Source organism: Sceloporus undulatus, chromosome 5 (genome assembly GCF_019175285.1).
Source record: "Sceloporus undulatus isolate JIND9_A2432 ecotype Alabama chromosome 5, SceUnd_v1.1, whole genome shotgun sequence".
Taxonomy (NCBI): Eukaryota; Metazoa; Chordata; class Lepidosauria; order Squamata; family Phrynosomatidae; genus Sceloporus; species Sceloporus undulatus.
Window position 1 is genome coordinate 141,666,383 of NC_056526.1, and position 20,371 is coordinate 141,686,753.

Genomic DNA, 20,371 nt, shown 5'->3' on the forward strand with positions numbered 1-20,371 from the left:
AATTTTTGGTGTTGAATGCATTCACTGGATTTGTCATGTTATTTTTTGTTAAATTCTGAGGCACGCAAAATCTGCTACTTATAATGTACAGACCTGAGATTAATTCAGATTCTGAAGAAACTAAATATGTATCGCTGGTATCTACACTTCATAACTGCCAAATGATGTAAAGCCAATTATTCAGCTTATCATGTGCTTATTAACCACTAGAGGGCATTGCCTGGCTTCATGGAGATATTGCCACAATTGTTAGTATGAATCTGTAAACTGTTTGCAATTTTTGGTTGCAGGATGCAAAGTTATATGCTTAAAGTCAATCAGATGGGTGCACATATTAATAAAGAGGCAATACCAATGTTCCAAAAACACAATCATATTCCTTTCTAACTGTGGTTCTTCAGTTTAATAATTTCAGATAAATTATTTTCATATCCATTTAAATGAACACACTTCTGTTCAAGACATATTTCTGTTTTCTTTACAGAAAAAAACCACATTTCTACAAACATATCTATATGTGAAAATCTGCACTGACCAAGCTGTGCCCATAGTGGATTATAAGGATGAGATTTTGCTAGCATGCTCACAGACTGAGAGGCACATTTCTCAGACAAGGTCTTGATGGGGAGATGGTCAACTGGCATCACTGTTGGTACCCAGGCGAGGTGATAGGTCAGCACTGCTGTTAATAGAGCTCCTAGGAACCTATGGAGAGAGAAGAACCAGAGACAAAACCATGAACACTGCCAAAAACTTGCTGTTTCAAGGTAGCAAAGCAGAGCAAAGCACACACAAAGGTGACTTACTGGTTTTTGCTGGTTTGCTCTATCAAAGCTGTGAACTCCTTGAGAAAGTGTTGGCATAATGTATTCTTTTCTGAAGCACCCGACATCATAGTAAGCCACACAGGTTCTGCAATTCTTGGAACTGAATACAAATTCCAGATTGTAACTCTACCAGAATCCAAAAGAAAAAGAAAAAATGAACTATAAACTATAAAGTGTAGTTATTCACATCGCAAAACCTCTTTCAAACAAAAATGTGGCCTAATTTGCAAAGTCAAATTACTAATCATGCTTCTACAATGCCACTGAAATGGCCCAGAAACTGTGGGATCAATGCAGTGGTGACACAAGACATGTTTCTGCCTGAGTTGAAAGTACAAGAAATGAATGTTGTATCCTCCCTTACTTTACTCCGACTGACAAGATTGCCTAAATGGAAAAGTAACTTTCACCACACCTGAGGAGTGCAAGACAGTTAGGGGAATAACACAGGTGAAGTGGCACACAGAGTTATGTTCTTTGACACAAAAGAATGTTTCAGAAATTCAGAGAGAAAACCAAACAAATACTGTATTGTAATAGTGCATACTGTCTTTGCCACTCCCTGCAATCTATCTCCTGAGGCAGTTGCCTCACCCTGCCTGATGGATCAGTGATGAGACATTATAAAATGAGCATGGGTACTTCAAGGGCACAGAATCCTTTCCCGTCTGCATATGTAACTGGTGCTAAGCTTCCAGTGGCTACTGAAGTACAATTGACCCTCCTTATACAGGGATTTTTTATACACGGATTCAAGCATCCACGGCTTGAGAATATTCAAAAGAAGTATAAATTTCAAGTATCAAACCTTGATTTTTCCATTTTATATAAGGGACACCATTTTGCTATGCCATTGTATTTAATGGGACTTGAGCATAAACGGATTTTGTTATTCACAGGGGTTCCTGGAACCAAACCCCAGTGGATAACAAGGGTCCACTGTAGTTTACCAGCTTGCAATACCAACTCACACCTGATTACTGAATGGAAGTAAAGTTGTCCTTAGCTCTCTACAGAGAGCAAATGGGGCTATGGTGAAACCCATACGGCTTTGTAACCCTACATATGCCATAGGACAGACATTACTCAAGACAACCTCAGGAGCTTTTCATTACACTATTTTAATGTCAAGGACCAAAAGCCAGTTCAGATGTTGTGTGAATGCATAAGGTGGGGTTGCATGCACCTGACTGTAGAAGTTATGGAACAGACTATTTACAACTGTATGCTGACTGTGACTGGGGACTCATTCATATCTTATGAATGTGGGCTGGGTATATGCAAATCTACCCTCTCCCATGTTTATATAGCTCTGGAACAAATATAGGATATTTGAAGGTAATGGGAAAATGCAAGGACAGTGTATGACAAAAAGCATTAGATAGAATTCTGCACAGATAAAAGAGGTTCACTCCAGATTCTGTCTAATGCTTATTATCAGGGAACCTTTATTAAAATTTGACAAAACCCATTTCTACAGTATTCCCAGGGCTGTCAAAGGGCAGCAAGTCATGAGTGTCAGTTGTGACAGCAATGTTTATGTTGTTAATTTCATCTCTGACTCACATGCTCTTTTATATAATCCCTACCCACCCTCTCCAACTTGGCCCTGGCCCCAGTCAGGTGCTTTAATAATGAGCTGAAATATGGTCAGATGATCAAACCCACACAGAAGCCAGAATGAAGCATGAAATCCTTATCCAAATACAGACTCAAGCAACTTCTCTCATTTCAGCACTGAGAATGTTTTATATGCACCACAGTGAGAGCCTGGAAAAGTGACTTTTGGGGAGTTACAGGCTGGCAGAGAGGAGGGGCGGGGTTAGAAAGTTCTTTAAAAAACTTTCTAAGTTCTGGATATATGTTTAATGATATTCACAAAAAGCTAATTGTGGTGGCTTTCAAGATCAATTCACTGTTGATATAATCAGTGTGTGAAAGTTACCTTTTGGACTACAACTCTCAGAATCTAGTTATCACCCAACTTTTGCAAGCTCTACAACATATTTTTGACAAGCACAGTTATATTTCACAGCCAGCATGGCATAGTGATTTGAGTGCTAGACTAACGCAGAATAATATATAATACTGTACCACTTGGAGACCAGGATTTGAATCCTTGCTCACAGCCCTGGAAATCCACTGGGTGACCTTAGTCAAGTCACACACTCTCAGCCTCAGAGGAAGGCAAAAGCAAGCTCCCTCTGAACAAATCTTGCCTATAAAATCTCATGATAGGGTCTCCCTCTGTCAGAAATGACTCGAAGTCACACAACAACAATAACAACAACAACAACAAGCTAAATTTCCAAACACAGACACTACTTTCTAAGAAATGGATGTTGTTGATCTGTTGGACCAAGGCACTTCAGCAAGTAGTCTACACTGATAGCAATGGCTGAGAACATATAATAGTAAAGGGCTATATTGATACATTTATCACAGTGTAAGTAAATAGAGAAGAATCATTGCATGAAAGACTGGAGAAACTTGGGTTAAAAACAGCTGCTTTAAGATTCTAAAAAAGGGTATTTTGCACTAATTTGCACAAATAACAATTACTGGTAAGTCTTATGCTTCGGCCTAGAAGCAGGATAAGCTAGGACTAGACTGGAAAATTGGGAGTATTCTACTGCAGATGGAGGACTGTATTTCTGAACAGAAGGGGCAAGAAGCAAATAGGGCACTATCACCCAGTATTGCCATGAACTAGCAGTCTACCACCCCAATGTGCTGGAACCTAGATCACACTGTAGTCATCCTCTAGAAAATCAGGCTGCAGACTACTTCAGATAGTAAAATAAGTGCTATCATGAACTGTTCTTTAATTGTGTAACTTATCAGACAAAAGGGTATTTGGTGGGAGAACAGGAATTCCCCACCAAATTTAACAGTTTAAATTTACAAACTCGTTATCTTGTGAGAAGAAACTCAGTTCTTCTTGAGCGAGGGGAAAGTGTGTGTGTAGGGCAGACTCAGGAAAAACATGAGTCACTACCTAAGTGGTGGACTGGATTTTCAATATGGAGAAATACAAATCTACTTTTCATCTGTCCCTACATAATTCCATGTAAGAGTAACTCACCTGAATTCATCCAAGGCATGCATGACACGGCTGATGTAAACTTGCACTTTTTGGCTAGTTTCTGCTATTTTTCTACAGACGATCATAGCCTTGGAAATAATAATGATAATAAAAATAATGACAGGTTTGACATGCAAAATGAGTATGTTCCTTTCAAAAACTTACTAAAAAGCTCACTTTTTTCCCCAGGAACTGAAACCAAACATAAAACCTAGGTCTTCGCACTCTCCTCCTCTTGCTTCATGCCTATGCAGAAAATTACTCTTGAGTGACAGGTTGTCAGTCAACCTGTGTTTAGCAGCCAGGGGAAAATGTGCCTCTTCTTATGGAACTATGCAGAAAGGATTTAAATACACTGCTTGGGGAAGGGGGAAGAAAATGCTAATCTTCTATATAAACAAGGGGAGATGATGGGCCATAAAACTGTTTTTTTTAATTGTTTCAATTTATTTTAATGGATATGTTATCTGATTGTCTGTGTTGTGCATTGATGTAGAGGCCATAGCAGCCTGAGAAATTATGAACAAGTATTATTTTTTATAATAAATAAAAAGTTTACAATCATGAACACTAGAACAATGCTATGGAGAAGAAATGGCAAAATTTAAACAAGAGATCCACATTCAAATGCAAACTCAAGGTCCTCTTCAAAGGTATTGCTCAAATGGTGTATCAAAGGCTGAGTGCATGAAACTTGGGATGGGATTAGTTGGTACAACCTCACTCCCACACTGATACTCCCTGTGAATGATTCAGTGATACTTCTTAAGGGAATATCAGCCAACAAAATGCACATAAACCTGTCTGACCATTCCCTCTTATGCCAACCTGCACTGCAGGTGGTAATTAAAACCAGGAACCAATCTGCCCCATTGCTTTACCATTTCAACTGCATTCTTCAGTTTGCTCATATGTGATTCAAATATGGGGAAGTGAGAAAAGAAGAAATCCTGGAAGTCCCTCTGAGACTCTTCATTTTCTGGGAGGGTGAAAATGATGCTGATGGCAATTTTCTTCCTTCGAATCATTGCAGGATTGAGGCTACAGCTTTCATCTGCCATGTTGAATGTTTCTTCAGTGGAGCTAGAAAAAAGAAAGAGGAAAACTGAAGAACAGTTGTATGTGCACTTAATATACACTATCAACATCCCAGAGGCTTTTGCTCATTTTTGGTGTGTTGATATTAGTCATGGTTAAAACTGGGTTTCTCCTTGTATACAACCAGTGGTATAGTAGAGTCAGAGCTCACAAAGTCAAAGGCCCTTATCAGATGAGTGTGGAACTGGGGGTCTTCTGCACTGGGCGGTTCGAATTCACGTTATTTTGCACAATATCATCATACCTGGGAGTCCCTCCGCATTGGCAGGATTCAAATTGGCCAGTCCGCATTCGCGCGAAGTGCATTCAGTGCAGAATGTTTTGTCACACGGGCTCAAACTGAGGATTGGCCGATTCGTATCGGCCCCCTCGCACATGCTCAGTGGTTGCCTGCATGGGTGCGACCTTAAACGCTTCCGGGGTGAAAGGGGAAGGTCCCGTCATGACCAGCCCGTCGGTAAACAGCTGGAGAGCCAGCTCATGCACATTAACATCGCGATACAACGTGCCCATTACTGTTACCTCTCTACATTCCTGCTTGGTTTTAATGTTACCATGACCTTCCCTGCAACAAATAGCATGCCCGGTTCTACATGTGTGTTGTGTGTGTGTAAATGGGTAAAAATGTAACATTGATTGTTTGCAACATTTTGTAGCTTCTCCCTCTGCAGAAAGCAAGTGCAAGCCTGGCTCCATCTGTCTCTGGAATATAAACCATGCGCATGTGGCGCTCAAAAAAAAATGTTTGAATTGAAAAGGGGGGGGGGTTGCCTGACATGAGCTCCGTTCATGACCGATTTTTCTCCTGCAAGGGAAGGAATGCCCAGCGACAGAGGGCTTTGGGCCGGGGATGCAGGGAAAAGAGGCTCTTAAAGAATGCCTTCCTTGCTCCCTTCTGCCCAGGGCTCTTTCCTCCCCCCCCTCCCCTCCGATGAGGGGAGGAAATGCCTTGCCCTTCCAGGCAGGGAAGAGGCGCGGGGGGCAATGGGAACGCGGTTCCAGCACCTCCTCCTCCTCCTCCCGGCTGGGAGCCAGCCTGGGCTGCATCCCAAGCCGGGAGAGGAGGAGGAGGGGCTCGTGGAACCGTATTCCAGCGGCCCCGCCGCGCCTCTTCCCTGGGATGCAGCCTAGGCTGGCTCCCAAGCGGGAGGAGGAGGAGTAGGCTGCTGGAACCGCGATTCCAGCGGGCCCGCGCCTCTTCCCTGCCTGGGATGCAGATGCAGCCTAGGCTGGCTCCAAGCCGGGGGAGGAGGAGGAGCTGCTGGAACCGCCGGACCCACGGAAGTAAAAATTGGAATCGGGGGTCTTGCGATGGAATTCAGGACTGGGTAGTCACACCAGACCCATTCGCACTGAGATCGAAACAGAGGCCCCAATTCCCGCCAATCCCCTTATCAGCGCACTGGCCAACACGCTCCAAAAAGAGGAGCCAGTACGCATTCAGTTCGGCAGCTCGCGCATTCACGTGAGTGTGGATTGGGCCATTCGAATGCTGGTATGATGGTATTGTGCGAAATAACGTGAATTCGAACCACCCTGTGCGGAAGACCCCCAGTTCCACACTCATCTGATAAGGGCCAAAGATTCAGAAGTGACTGATTACCAGGGACTATGAAGTCATCTGCATACTCACACCCATCCTGGAATCCCCTTTTCCCTTTGAGTTTAGCTGCAATCCCAATCTGGAGAGGAAATGGATTTTCACAAAAATGATATATAGGCCTGGTACACACTGGCAGTGAAATGCTGCCCTTCTTTGCTGCGCAGCAGAGCAAAAAAGGAGCTGCCTAGAGTGCCTTTTTTGCAGCATTGTAAAGGGCTGCGATGCAGCATTGTAAGGGCTGCTATGCAGCCCTATTATACCACTTCCTGTAAGAGACGTGTGGGCATCTGAATGCCCACACGTCATCTACATCCTCCCGTGTGGGCGGTGCTGCTCAATAATGGCACTGCCTGCACGTCATAGGTCTCGGGACTACTATCGCCGCCAGGACACTGCTTTCTGACGGTGTGTACCGCACCATAGTTAGGCAAGCTTCTTGTTGTGGTCCAAAGTATTTGGGTATGGATTTACAACAGCCATCCTCCTGGAAGAGATCAAATCTGCTATTATTTCAAAGAAAAGATCAACACAGACTTCTGCACCTTCAGACTCTTCAAGGAGATGCTGTTACATTGATTGTACTGGTCAAATTTTACCACTATGCCGCCATGTACGTTTATTCATAAAAACCAGTTACTGACAAATGCAAGGTCATTTGAAGATACAGAACATCTTTCTCTATGCCAACAGAGGTATCCAGGACCAATAATACTTCAGTCAGCATACTAATATGGCTATATCTGAACAATCTGCCTCAAGACAAAATCTCAAGTCAGTTGTTATTATGACCAGACAGAAATATATATATTCTCCTTCTTTCTTTATTTTCTTAAAAAAATTCCTGAATCTGTATCTTGGGCTTAAACAAAAACTTTTTAGCACATAAATCATTTTAATCTAGGGACCCTAGGTCACCAACCTTCTTCGGATGCTGGAATGAGAATAAACTGTCAGAATGTCATTACCTAATCCCTCTATCTTAATTTCTTAATTGATTACTTTAGAACTGTACTTTGTTTTAATTCATTTTATAAGCAGCACTGGGTCCTACATCAGGAGAAAATTGGAATATTTGTTCCCAACTTATGGTGACCCTAAGGTGAACACTATCACAGGGATTTCTTGGCAAGATTTGTTCAGAGGAGTTTTGCCACTGACTTCCCCTGAGGCTGAGGGAGTGTGACTTGCCCAAGACCACTCAGTGGGTTCAATGACTGAGCCGGGAATAGAACCCTGGTCTACCAGATCCTTGTCCAGCACTCAAAACCACTATACCACGCTGGCTCTCAAATGTAATAGTTATATCTGAGCGCCAGCATGGTGTAGTGGTTGGAGTGATGGACTATGACTCTGGAGACCAGGGTTTGAATCCCAGCTCTGAAGGACCTTGCCAAGAAAACACCATGATAGTTTCACCTTAGGTTTGCCATAAGCTGGAAAAAAACTAAAGGCACACAACAAGAGTGGCCTTCAATATGTGGTCGGATGACAATTCCCATTATCCCTTACTAATAACTATATTGGTGGGGGCTGATGATAACTGCAGGCCAACAACATCTAGAAGGCCATGTTGCCCACCCTGGCTTACATCATTTTTCCTACATCCTACCTATGCCCTACATATCAGTTTAAGAGGCACCCATTTCTGGCCCATCATTAAGAATGACCATGCCAGTGGGTACCAAGGAGAGAGCAACCTTGGTGGCAGCTCCATATATTGGGAATTCTTGGCTCCAAAGTATCTGTCTGGTTCCCCAATTCAATGTTTTAATCAGGATCAAAAGACTGGTCAGTTCTGCTAGGCTCTTGCACACTTTGTTGGCTTCAAGGATTCTTCCTTCCTGTTAGGTTTTTTTTAAAAAAACTAATGATATAGATTTTTCACTGTGTTTTTTAATTAGTGAAAGACAACACAGAAATAATAAAAAATGAACAATATCTGAAAACAGCTTCTTCTTCTACATAGCATCTCATCTCCATCTTCTCACACCCCAGTATTTTCTCTACAGAGGCCTACTAGGCCTGCACAATGGCAACTCTAGAGGTTGTTAAAATGTACTTGCTCCAGCAGTCCTTTTGAAGATTTTTTTATTGTAGTTCGTGGATGATTTCTTAGATCATAAAACTGACTGTATATACAGCATCTACAAGCAGAATCTGTGTAAATGAAATCCAGGAACGCAATGCCTATGAAACTTACCACCTAGGAAAAATGCCATTTTGCAGACTTGTTGTTTGACTTCTTAGCCAACGACGCTGGTAGGTACTAGAACAGGAACTTGGAGATGGCAATGGAGCCATCAAAAGACTGTTCAAAGATGCTAGCAAGAAAGCAGAAAGATGTCAACATTTCCCAAGGTGTCACTTCAACAGTCATGCTTTCTATTCTTATGAAAGTTTCAACCTCACTTTTATTAAAGATATCCAACATACATTTTCTTTTGCTAGAATGGAGGGAAAGAGAAAGAAACACACAGTTCCATCTTAATTATAATTATAATATGGAAACACATAACAGATGTATGATTACTCTTTCATATTAGAACCACATGCAATAGAAAGAGAAGATCCTATTAAACTATCAGGTAACCAAAAGAATAGACCCCAACACCACCGCTGCATTACTACAGAGGAACACAGAGCTCTTCTGTAACCATTTTGCCAAGAGATTAGGTTACTAGTTTTCAACCACACATGAGCTGATACAACACAGAACAATGAGAATCTTTTACAACAGTGTGCAGACACTGTCCAAAACAAACATGGTCAAGAGGCTTATCATCTACGTATATTAAATAAACAGAACATAAGACAATCAGTATGCAAAGGGATCTTACAGCAGCTTTGAAACTAACTGGAAAAAAATCACAAAATTGGTAGCAGTTAGTCCCAATTAGTCTTAAAGGTGCTACAAGATCCCTTTGCATACTGATTTTCCATACTAATGTAGCTATGTCTTTGAATAAGAACATCAGATTAGAATGAGTTTTGCAAGTCACATGTCAAGGCCAAATGTCTTGTTTTACAGAAGACCGAAACAAACTAATGAAAAAACAAATCTCCCACTTCTAAACTGAGCATCAGAATTCACAGGAAAAGTGTTCAAATTCTCTAAGGAGTGAAAATGCATCTAAATTTGCTGGTCCACACTAAACTAAACTAATTTTATCACCTTGTGATAATACTCCAGAAAACAGCAAAGAAATACATAGATACCTGAGCGAGCAATACCACTGTCTCTGTCTTCATTCTGCCCCCTGCTAGGCATGTCAACAGGTGTGCTGTGAGCTAAATTAAAACAACAACAACAACACACACACATATATATTGAAGATTAAATTAGCATACTATTTATAATTTCTTTTTAAACCAGGCTTTACAACAGCAGTTTGGATTTGGGAGTGCTATTTTTAAAAATTAATAGCTTGAATTGCTCTCAAATAGCAAAAAATATAATAAAATAATTAAAAAGAGTTTCTCATAATAATATTGTTTATTTTCAAATATTTCATAGTGTTCTCACAATGGCTAAGAAAACACAATGGAATATTTATAAACATCCCTTAAATCTGGAAGCAACCGAGGAGGAAAAGCTTTACTCTGGCATTGCATTGTGATCAGTTAACTAGTGTCTATGTAGAAGGAATGTTAATGTAAAAATAACTACTGTACAGTATTTCATTCCAAAGCCCCACTTTTCCCACTGCCCAACAGCATTAGGAGTGTACACTGTAACAATCATTTCTAATCTTGCTCAAGCAGTAGCAAATTATAATGTCGCTTTAGCTTGACCTGCCAATCTACACCATGATGCCCTATAACAGATTGTAACTTCCTGAGTTTATTGCAATGGAATCATCATTACGGGAGTGAGAACCCATTTTCTCAAGCAGTGCCTCTCTCTATTAAGTACATTCAGGGACAAAAAGCAAACATCAACAGCTTTCAGTGAGTTTATTTCTTTGGAGTCTAGGCATTTTACAATATGCAGAATGACAGGACAACCACTGAGAAAAGAAATCTGAGTCATTGGTTGCTATGGTTTGCTTAAAAATTTGCAAGTGCAAATGAACTGGTGGGAACAACCTGAGTTACAAAACAAGAAGAGTTTTTATTTATTTATTTAACCTTCATGCAGGCAGATTTTTTTTAAAAAAAAATCAACTGAATGCCTCAATCTGATCTCAATGAAAATTGCAATGTATGACAGGGATAAAAATGTTCCATGTCCATAAGAGGAGTTGTGGGTACAGAATGAAGGTATTTCACAATACTCACACAATACCCAAGCCAGAACATATACTTTGCAACAAAACAAATACAGAACTGCAACAGATTTTTTGAGATACTTTTTCCATAAAATGCCAACATATAGATCTAGCTGTGTGAATTCTGTAACCAAACATGTCAGAGGGGATGAAAATACTGTTTGCCCGAGTGAGGATTAAACCAGAACTCAGTTTAGTGCTCACAAGTTAGGCAAAATCTAAAAAGTAAAAGGCTGAACTGATTTAAAAGCCAAGACTATCTGAGTTTGCATGCCTGCTAGCCAGCCGCTTTCAAATTACAATATAGAATGAACACACGAACACTGAAACAGCTCAGATTTTAGAGACTCTGCATTCAATAGAAATCTTATCTTTCAGAAATCTTACTCTCTCCCCCCCCCCCCCCCTTCTCTACTGCAGTGAAGGGAAGAAAATTAGGCACATTGACTCTGTATGAACACAGACAAATGTACTCCACTTGAAGTTTGTTGAAACCTACCACTACAGTTCTTTTATCTGAAGACTCTCAGTGATTTGTAGTCAGTTAAATTCATCAGGTTAGGACACTGACTAAAAGGAAAATGGCCATTAATATACAAACACCTGTGCCCAATAGGTCACTGTGTTATAATTAAGAATATTTACAGATGCTCTCATGTTTTTGTAAGAAGCTTCAAAGTAGAAGAACATATTTGGTTTTTAAAAACAAAGAGTACTTCTTAGGAGTTTAATTGATTTATTAGGGTATAAGCTTGAGCTTCCCTTTTCTAGCATCTTCCAGGGGCAGAAAATACCTCCTGCATGCAGAAGGGAGCTTCTAAGTGCAACAAATTGCTTTTACATATTGTATAATGATAACACTCTCAAATAACAATATCTGTTTTCCAATGGCTCCTACTTCAATTATCAATGCTAGCCAGAGGAGTAGTTCTCATTTTGCACAAAAGTAAAATTCAGAATCACTTAAGCCAACACTAAGAAGAGAACTGCATTTGATTAGTGCATGCATGATTTGTGACCCATGTAGCATTTCTTTGATTACACTGTATTTTATCCATTTCCCAAAATCATCACTTCAATTATGAAATATAGGCTACTTGAGCACCAGGATGAGGGGAGAAATTTCCTGGAGAGTGCGCGAACACAACCATACATACAAACATTATAGCATTATTATGTGTGAGCAACAGAACAAGAAATTAACACCAGCAAAAGATCAGCCTGGAAAAACAACTTCTCTCAAAACTGAAAAGGGCACACTCATTTCTGACAAAGTACCACAAATATCTGCAAATAGTAAAGACACATCACAAAGGCTGTTACAATGAAGTAGTGTACAGCTAATACAGCTCAATGTTTGGGAGAGCTATAACCCTCCCTGAGCTTGGAGAATGTCCCAGCCAGCATAGCCATACTGCCTGAGGGATTCTGGAGCTGTAGTGTAAAAAAAGTATAAATAAATAAATACGAAAGTAATGTTTCCAGCCTTTGGTCTCATATATATAGTTTTTAAATAAAATAATTAAATTAGAATCAATATAATCTTCACCCATTCAATTTAGAGAGCAGTCACTGATCTCATGCCAAGAGGATACACATGAAGCCAAACATGTGCACAGGAGCGCATCACACTGTGGCCAGCATTCCACACAAACCTGTAAAAAAGGAAGCACTCCGGATGAGCCGGAGGGATTCCCCTTCAGGCACACCGTGCAGCAGTTTGTTGCTACACAACTGTAATGCACCTAAAGACAGCAACATGGGAAATACACAAAACAAAAATATGATTAAACAGTAATGTAAAAACAGACAAACTAAATACTGTGGCACATGACAAAACAGATTTGTAAACGTATTAGGTAAATGCACCTACCTAGACTACCTTCATTACGACAGGGGCCCAAACTATTTGGAGTAGAGTTCAGTCTTCCTAAACTTGGATCTTGATTGATGCATTCAAAACTACCTTGCAAACTTGGAAGGAAAATATCCAAAATAGTTATCAAGAAACAATCAATATTTTGGCTGAAATTGCGTACTTTCCCATTATTTTGACATCCCGAACTATTTCTAATTTATACAGGGCAACATCCATTATGCCCACATAAGACAGTTACCTGAGCATTTTTAAAGTAAAAATCTAATCCATAGTATTAGTTTTTTATACGTACCTATAATCATGAATGCAGGATTTTCTTGTTCATTTTAACGTCTTTCTCTCCCCCCACCCCCCAATACGTTTAGTAATTTAAACTATCATAAACTGCCTGTTCAACTGTTATGAATTTTAGGGGCCAAATTATCTCTATTTACTAATAAATTCTATATGAGTGGTCCATTCACTGACACAACAGGAGGGCTAATCTTTTCCTTTCTTCTTTTGAATTCGGTTATTCAAAAACATACCAATGCTTTCTGTTTTTCTCCTGAAGTAAAAACCATTGTGGCAAAACTATAATCCAATATGAATTTCTATTGAAATTATACTGTTAATACTACATTTCCAAATGCTTTCTGTTAAAAAACGATTAGGTAATTATTTGGTAAACAGTGCACTTTGTCTTGCTTTTTTGAAACTAAACAAGGGCAGACAAGAAAGCAAAAGTATCTGGGACAAAAAGAAGGCAGGGTGTGGGGGCATTAGTTTTATTGTTCAGACATTATGAACCCACACATTTAGGTTTCCTCAAAGCCAAGGCTATCACTGTTTGCTTCAAGAGCAATGCATCCCACTCTAGCAATCAGTGTCAGTGTTCAACAGAATGGCCTATGGAATCCTATTACAGTCGACCCTTCTTATACACGGATTTTTTTATATACGGATTCAAGCATATACGGTTTTAAAATGATCCAAAAAAGGATAATTTTCAAATATCAAACCTTGATTTTCCATTTTTATAAGGGACACCATTTTGCTATGTCATTATATTTAATGGGACTTGAGCATACACGGATTTTGTTATACACGGGGGATCTTGGAACCAAACTCCAGCATATAACAAGGGTCCACTGTACAAAATTGCACCATTTTAAGAGGAGTTCGTAGAACAGAAACAGTAGGAACAAAAGGCATAACTGGCTTTTCTTGTCTAATTAATTAACTACGGCTCCAGGTTACGTGTGTGACACTTTTTAAATAATAATAATAATAATAATAATAATAATAATAATATATATATATATTTATTTGTATCCCGCCCATTCACGGGGAATTTCCTAATCTATGGTGCTCAAAAAAGATTCCTGCTCTTCTTTCAATTTTTCTTCACAGCCCTATGAGGGAGGTCAGGCCAAGACGTAGTCAAGGTAATATGATTAGTTTTGTGTCTGAGTGGGTATTTGAACCTGGGTCTCCCCACTTCTAATCCAGCATATCAATCACTACACTATTAAATATGCATATTGCTTTTCACTACTAAAAACAACTTGAAGTGAGTTACCAGATAAAGCATACAAATGATCATGATATAGTCAATAGAATAGGAAAATACATAATCAATATAGTCCACAATTCATATAACAAAGAACTACAGCTATGAACACACAATCAAATAAAGCACTTTATTCCAATTAAAAGTATTAATCAACAACACTCATGTTCCTCCACAGACACCCAACACACACAATAAACACCATAAACATCCCAACAGATAGTTCTTTTTTGTGTCTTAATGCCTGGAAGCAAAATAAGTGTTTTGTCTGGTGTGATGACTATGTTAGAAAAAGCTGTTTTGGGGAGAGCACTCCATAAGCACAGGTCAACTGAAGAAAAGCCCCATTACTTAAAAGCACCCCTCTTGAATCTCTTTTGAGGTAAACATACACACAGAGTTTCAGATGCAACCCGCAATATTAGACAAATGGTCCTGAGCTATCAATTAACAAAATTAGCATTGTATCATCATTATCATCATCATCATCATCACCACCACCACCACCACTACCAAGAACACTGTTAAAATTATTTTAATTATTTATTTCCCACATTTCTCCAGAACTTCATACAATATTACTGTTAAGATGTAATGAAATTATCTACAGAATTAAAGGCTACTAAAGCATCCATTAAAAAGGCAAATGTGGTGTATTTTAAAAGTAAAACTCCTTGTAAAACAATCACTTCTTCAAAATTTGTTGGAACAGAAATGCCTTCATCTGTTGATTGAAGGACAACAAAGAGGGAGCCAGTCTCATCACCCTAGGAAGGGTGTTCCAGAACTTGGGAGCAACCACCAGAAAGGCCTTCTCCCCTCAGTAGACATGCATGTGAAAGCAGTGAAAACCTCTCCTCTGAAAAACTTAAAACTTGGGCAAGCTCATATGGGAATTCTACCCTAAACCATATCAGCAAACCAATATAGCTGGGGTGTTGTATGCTATTATGCTATTATATGATAAGCTCTCTTCAGGTCTTAAAAAAGGGATGGGGAACAAGTTGCTATCCAGATACTATTCAACTGAAGCTCTTACAACCCTATGCCATTAGAAAAGTTGGCTAAGGCTGATGAGAGCTGTAGTTCAACATCTGGGAGAAATACACATTCCCTATTCATGGCTTAAAGCCCTTGTGCAATGAGGGGAGAGAGAAAAATGTTAGCCAGCCCATCTTCTCCACCATATCATGTCACAAGATGTTCTGCACACTGTATATGGTTGAAGATCTGCAGTGAGGAGACAGATCTGTTTATGGAGATTTCCTGTACAATTTAGAGCCCTTGTTTTGCAGGGGAACCTTTTTTCATAAAGACAGCAAGCTCCCCTTGCAGAACTTCTTGCTCCAACCTGCGGCAGATGACAGAGCTACAGGAGGTGATGGAATCTACTACCATGTCTTTACCCTTCCTTCACATTACTCTAATCTCATTAAGAGCTTTAGTGACTGAACTAAGACCAAAGAGTCCCCATTAAGAAGTGTACTGTAGGTTTGCACATATTTTGACTCCAGATTTGATTCTAGATGAAACACAACATCTGGAAGTAATCAGACAAAAAGCACTTCTAGGAATCTGGAGCATGTATCTCACCAGTTGTTGATGGACTGCAGTTCCCATTAACCCTAGCTACTATGTCCACTGGCTATAGAGGATGGGAGCAAAGTATAGAGGACCATGTGTCCACCATCAATCTTCCTTTATACAGTTGTCCCTCCATATTCGCTAGGGTTAGGGGAATAAGACCCCCGTGAATATGGAAAAACCGCAAATAACAAAAACACTATTTCTACCTGAGAGGACACCTCTCTAGGAATCTCTAGGTCCTCCAGGGCAACTCTGTGATCAATGTCCAACATACACTGACCATAGAATGGCACTGGAGTAGTAGCTACAAATGGTCTTTCAGTGCAACTTTTAGTTAAAGTTGACCACAGAGTTGCACTGGAGGATCGAGACAGTCTTAGAGAAAACATATTAATGAAATCCGTGAATAATCAGATCCGCAAATATCAAAGCTGCAAATATGGAGGGATGACTGTATTAAAAAAAGATTAAAAAGCAAGGAGACAAACCCAAAAGAAGTCAAAACTGATTCAAAATATAAAGAAGGCCTTACCTATTTGTACTTCCACTGAAGCTTCCTACTCTGGCAGAGAACACTTTACTCATCATGAGCTGCGGGGGAGAACTGAAAGGATAAACAGTGTAATTGACAACTCAGCCATTCTAATTGTAATTCAACACTATGCAGGGACAACAAGAAACTGGGGACACCAACTCACCGTATATAGTGGATTTTCAGTGTAGAGCCTTTGTAACTCATTGCTACTGAACCAAACATCATCTCTCCCAACATGTTGACATCAGATGCTGGCCTGGTGTACTATAAGTGAGAAAGGAAAATATACCAGTGTACTTTCACAGCATTTACCACGGGCCAGCACAGACCGGCTCTAAAAGCTGGCTTCCCGGTGGCTTGGGGGCATGGCATTTAGACGCCACATGCCCCTGAGATGTCTTGAAGCCGCCCAGTTAATCAGACAGTTTAGACGCCACACACCCAGAGGCTGCCCTGGAGCTGCAGCGGGGCGTCTTAAACCCAGCCCAAATAGGAGCAGATCTATTCCACTTCTATTTGGGCCAGATTCCTGGTGGATTGTGATCACAGCAAGTGCTTGCTGAGGCACCAAGGCATCTTGGGCGGGGCAGCTTCATGCCCATCTGTTCCACCTCCTTATTCTGCTGCAAACTCAGCTCAACCATGCCACACCTTGACTTCAAGGTGATGCATAAACAGAAACGTAAGAAAACCACAGCCTAGACATATTAATTTTTTACCTACTGGCAGAAGAATTCTGAAAGCTGCAATCCACAAAAGGTAATGTTTTCAAGCTCTGTGAAAAACAGAAGTATGCCCCCTGCCACTGGATATTAAACTGTGCCTCATCTACACATAAACTGAATGCATAAAATATAGAGAAACATCACTGTACTATTGGACTTGGAATACAATGCTGGTTTTCCTACTATAGCCCATTTTTTTAATGGAGGGGAGATAAAGTACACATTTATCCAAAATGGCAACTTGTTGAGTTTTTAAATAACCGTTTAAGATATTTTATTTTGTTTCCCACTCTCATTTCTAAATAATTTTCCCAGTTATTTTCTGGTCTACAGTTCTATGTCACAGCACCTTAGAATCTGGAATACAAACTAAGAAGCTGATTTCAGCTCGGTCGTGAACTCCTTAGTGGACATACCATTCTTCTTCCACCTTACTGACCTAGCTTACAGGGTAGTTGTAAAGATGTAATGTAGCTGAAGTGTTTTTCAAAAGATTAAAGAAGTACATACTTAACAACAAAAAATACCATCACCATAGTATTATTATTGATTTTCAACAACTGAAGAAATCTCATAAATACACAATAAACAGAGATCAGCAGCATGCTATCTGGTGAGTCTCATAACCCAGCCTTTGAGCTTGAACAGGCCACACAACCTGAACCACTTTGGTGCAGTGGTTAGTGTTGGGGTATAGAAGATCCATGTTGAAGAGCCCATTCAGCCATGAAACTCAGTGAGTGTCCTTGATCCCATTACTGTCTCAACCAAAGCTATCTCACAGGTAGAGAAACATCATGAGAATAAATCAAACCACATACACTACATGAAACTCACTGCAGAAAAGAGAAGATATTAATGGCTTGGGAGAGATTGCCAAGAAATGGTAGCCTGCCGGCGGCCTAGTTTCCTCTGCAGGGACAGCACAGCCCCCAAATGATGCGCCATCACTGTGGGTTCTTTTTCTGGCGCCGCAATGATGTTGTGAGTGTGCCAATGGCGCACTCGTGACATAAGGACTGCATGGCAACTTGCAGACACTGCACAGTGCTTACGTAACAATGGCGGTGCCCCATGTACACAGGGCACCAACATTGTTACGCCACTGTGACGTACTAGGGTTAGGGGCCATGAAGTTGTCATGCCCAAAGCCTAGAATCGGCGCTGGCATGGTGCAAAAGGCCGGTGTATACTGCGGCAATATAACTAATAAGTAAGTGAAGATGTGACCTGCAATAGCCTCACCTGCTCTCACCAGGAAGCTCCCTGTCCCACCACACTTTCACATGATTTTGCTACACTGAGTGGGTAGCATTGGTGACCACTAAGTGTGGAAATTAAATAGTTTTTTTTTAAAATAAAAAAACAACACACACACACCAAGGAAAGAAATGTTTTCTCAAGCGTTTGTTGTTGTTGTTGTATAACTTCAAGTCACTTCTAACTTATGGCAATCCCAAGGTAAACCTACCATAGGGTTTCCTTGGCAAGATTTGTTCAGAGAGGGGTTTGCTTTTGCCTCCTCCTGAGGCTGCGAGAGTGTGATTTGCCTAAGGTCACCTAATGGTTTCCATGGCCAAACAGGGATTCAAACCCTGGTCTCCAAAGTTGGAGATAGGATCATGCCATGTGGCCTTGCTCCTGACATGCCACTAGATAGCGCCACTACACATTTATTCATGCTTACAGAGCAGGAGGCCTGCAGAGGTGGTGGGATTTCTATCATATGTGTACACATCAGCCATCTAAATGGATGGTAATGTCACATCAGAGGCAGGGCACTGGTAGAGCCATGTCACTGCTCATGAGAGCTTTGCTGTTTTACATAACATTTTAACAGGACTTGAGAGGATCCGATTCCAAACAAAAGGTGGGATATTAAATAAACAACAACAACAACAAGTTTATTGATTAGTCAACTGACCATATCAATGGTAAAATACAAATATCAGAATATCAAAGTACATACAAAGATAAAACTGAATAAATAAATAACTAAAGGAGCTAAAAATTAATGTGAAGCCAAGACAGTCAATCACTAGCTGATGTACATATTACTGGAAAAAAGAGAGATACAGAATGAAAAGGAACTAAGCACTTCTTATTCTTCTCCCTCCTTTGCCCATCAAATAGCTGACAGTGTGCGAACTGAGCAGTTTACTTTCCTGGGCAGTACACCAGATAACAGTATTTAAGCAGAAAATGCAGCAACAAACAGGATTTCAATATAGAAGCTGGTTTTCAGTGACCTAGATAAGCAAAGAGATTTCAGCTGTCAGGTTACCTGATACTTTGGAATGTCTTCCTTGATAGTCTGTCTGCTGTCCGTTGAAGGATTATGAGAAGCTGTACTGGACCCCCTGCATTCTTGGCAGCATTTGCCACATGGCTTTCCAGAGGCATCCTAAGATTAAATAAATTTTTAAAAAAATGACAAAGCAGAACTGCCATAATTTCTTGTTGACTCTGAAGCATCTGCATATTTCTACTGAAAGCTATACAGTGTGTCCTAGCATATCATAATGACAAAGGGTCCTATGACACTTTAAAAACAAACAGATATATTAGGGAATCAGCTTTCCTTGACTACAGTTCACTGCATCAGTCGCACTTTTATCTGTTTCTTGTTAAAAACAGACCAAGGCAAACAGAACATGAAATATGTTGTTCTCATTGGTTTCTCTCTCCTGGAAGTAACTATTTTTTTTGTCTTGCAAACACACATTAAGCTTCTCTTATTTTCTGATTTTACAAACAAATTCTAGATTCTGTGGACAAAACCTTTGCATGTTTAGAAATGATTTCCTCTTGCAAGTTCTTGGACTTTTGGCTTGTTTACTAAACTGCCCCTTTAAATCACACTATATATTTGTATGCATTTATCTCTGGTGTTTGCCTAGCTATTCAAATCACATGCCTGGCTTTTATCACCTGGTAGTGCAATGTAGGTATTTTAGTTTTACATTTTAGTTTTACTATGGACAGCTCTACCAGTTGTTAGATAGGAAATGAAGGGCTCTAAAGCTTCCTCTTTCAAAACACTAGAGGTAGGTAGCTCAATCAAAAACGCCATTTAGAGCCAATACATACATTTGTATCAGGGGTAGGTAACTATTGGGGGTTATGGAGATATACGTCCCTAAAATACCCTCGTCCTTGCACATAATAATAATAATAATAATAATAATAATAATAATAATAATAATAATAAT

The 20,371-nt window shown here is 40.0% G+C and overlaps 1 protein-coding gene across 3 annotated transcripts in view; it reads right to left on the minus strand.

Moving 5' to 3' along the window:
* The window catches only part of FNIP2 (folliculin interacting protein 2), a 61,613-nt gene that overhangs the window by 12,288 nt on the left and 28,954 nt on the right, over positions 1 to 20,371 (minus strand). For 2 of the 3 annotated variants that reach the window (XM_042469078.1, XM_042469077.1), the window contains exons 3-13: positions 19,444 to 19,563; positions 16,598 to 16,698; positions 16,432 to 16,503; positions 12,755 to 12,855; positions 12,537 to 12,626; positions 9,830 to 9,901; positions 8,814 to 8,934; positions 4,794 to 4,995; positions 3,913 to 4,001; positions 807 to 953; positions 536 to 705 (exon numbers count right to left, since the gene is read on the minus strand). In XM_042469078.1, coding sequence (XP_042325012.1) covers positions 536 to 705; positions 807 to 953; positions 3,913 to 4,001; positions 4,794 to 4,995; positions 8,814 to 8,934; positions 9,830 to 9,901; positions 12,537 to 12,626; positions 12,755 to 12,855; positions 16,432 to 16,503; positions 16,598 to 16,698; positions 19,444 to 19,563 — 1,285 coding nt within the window. The remainder of the gene's footprint in view (positions 1 to 535; positions 706 to 806; positions 954 to 3,912; positions 4,002 to 4,793; positions 4,996 to 8,813; positions 8,935 to 9,829; positions 9,902 to 12,536; positions 12,627 to 12,754; positions 12,856 to 16,431; positions 16,504 to 16,597; positions 16,699 to 19,443; positions 19,564 to 20,371) is intronic. The other variant, XM_042469080.1, reaches the window with a different exon arrangement.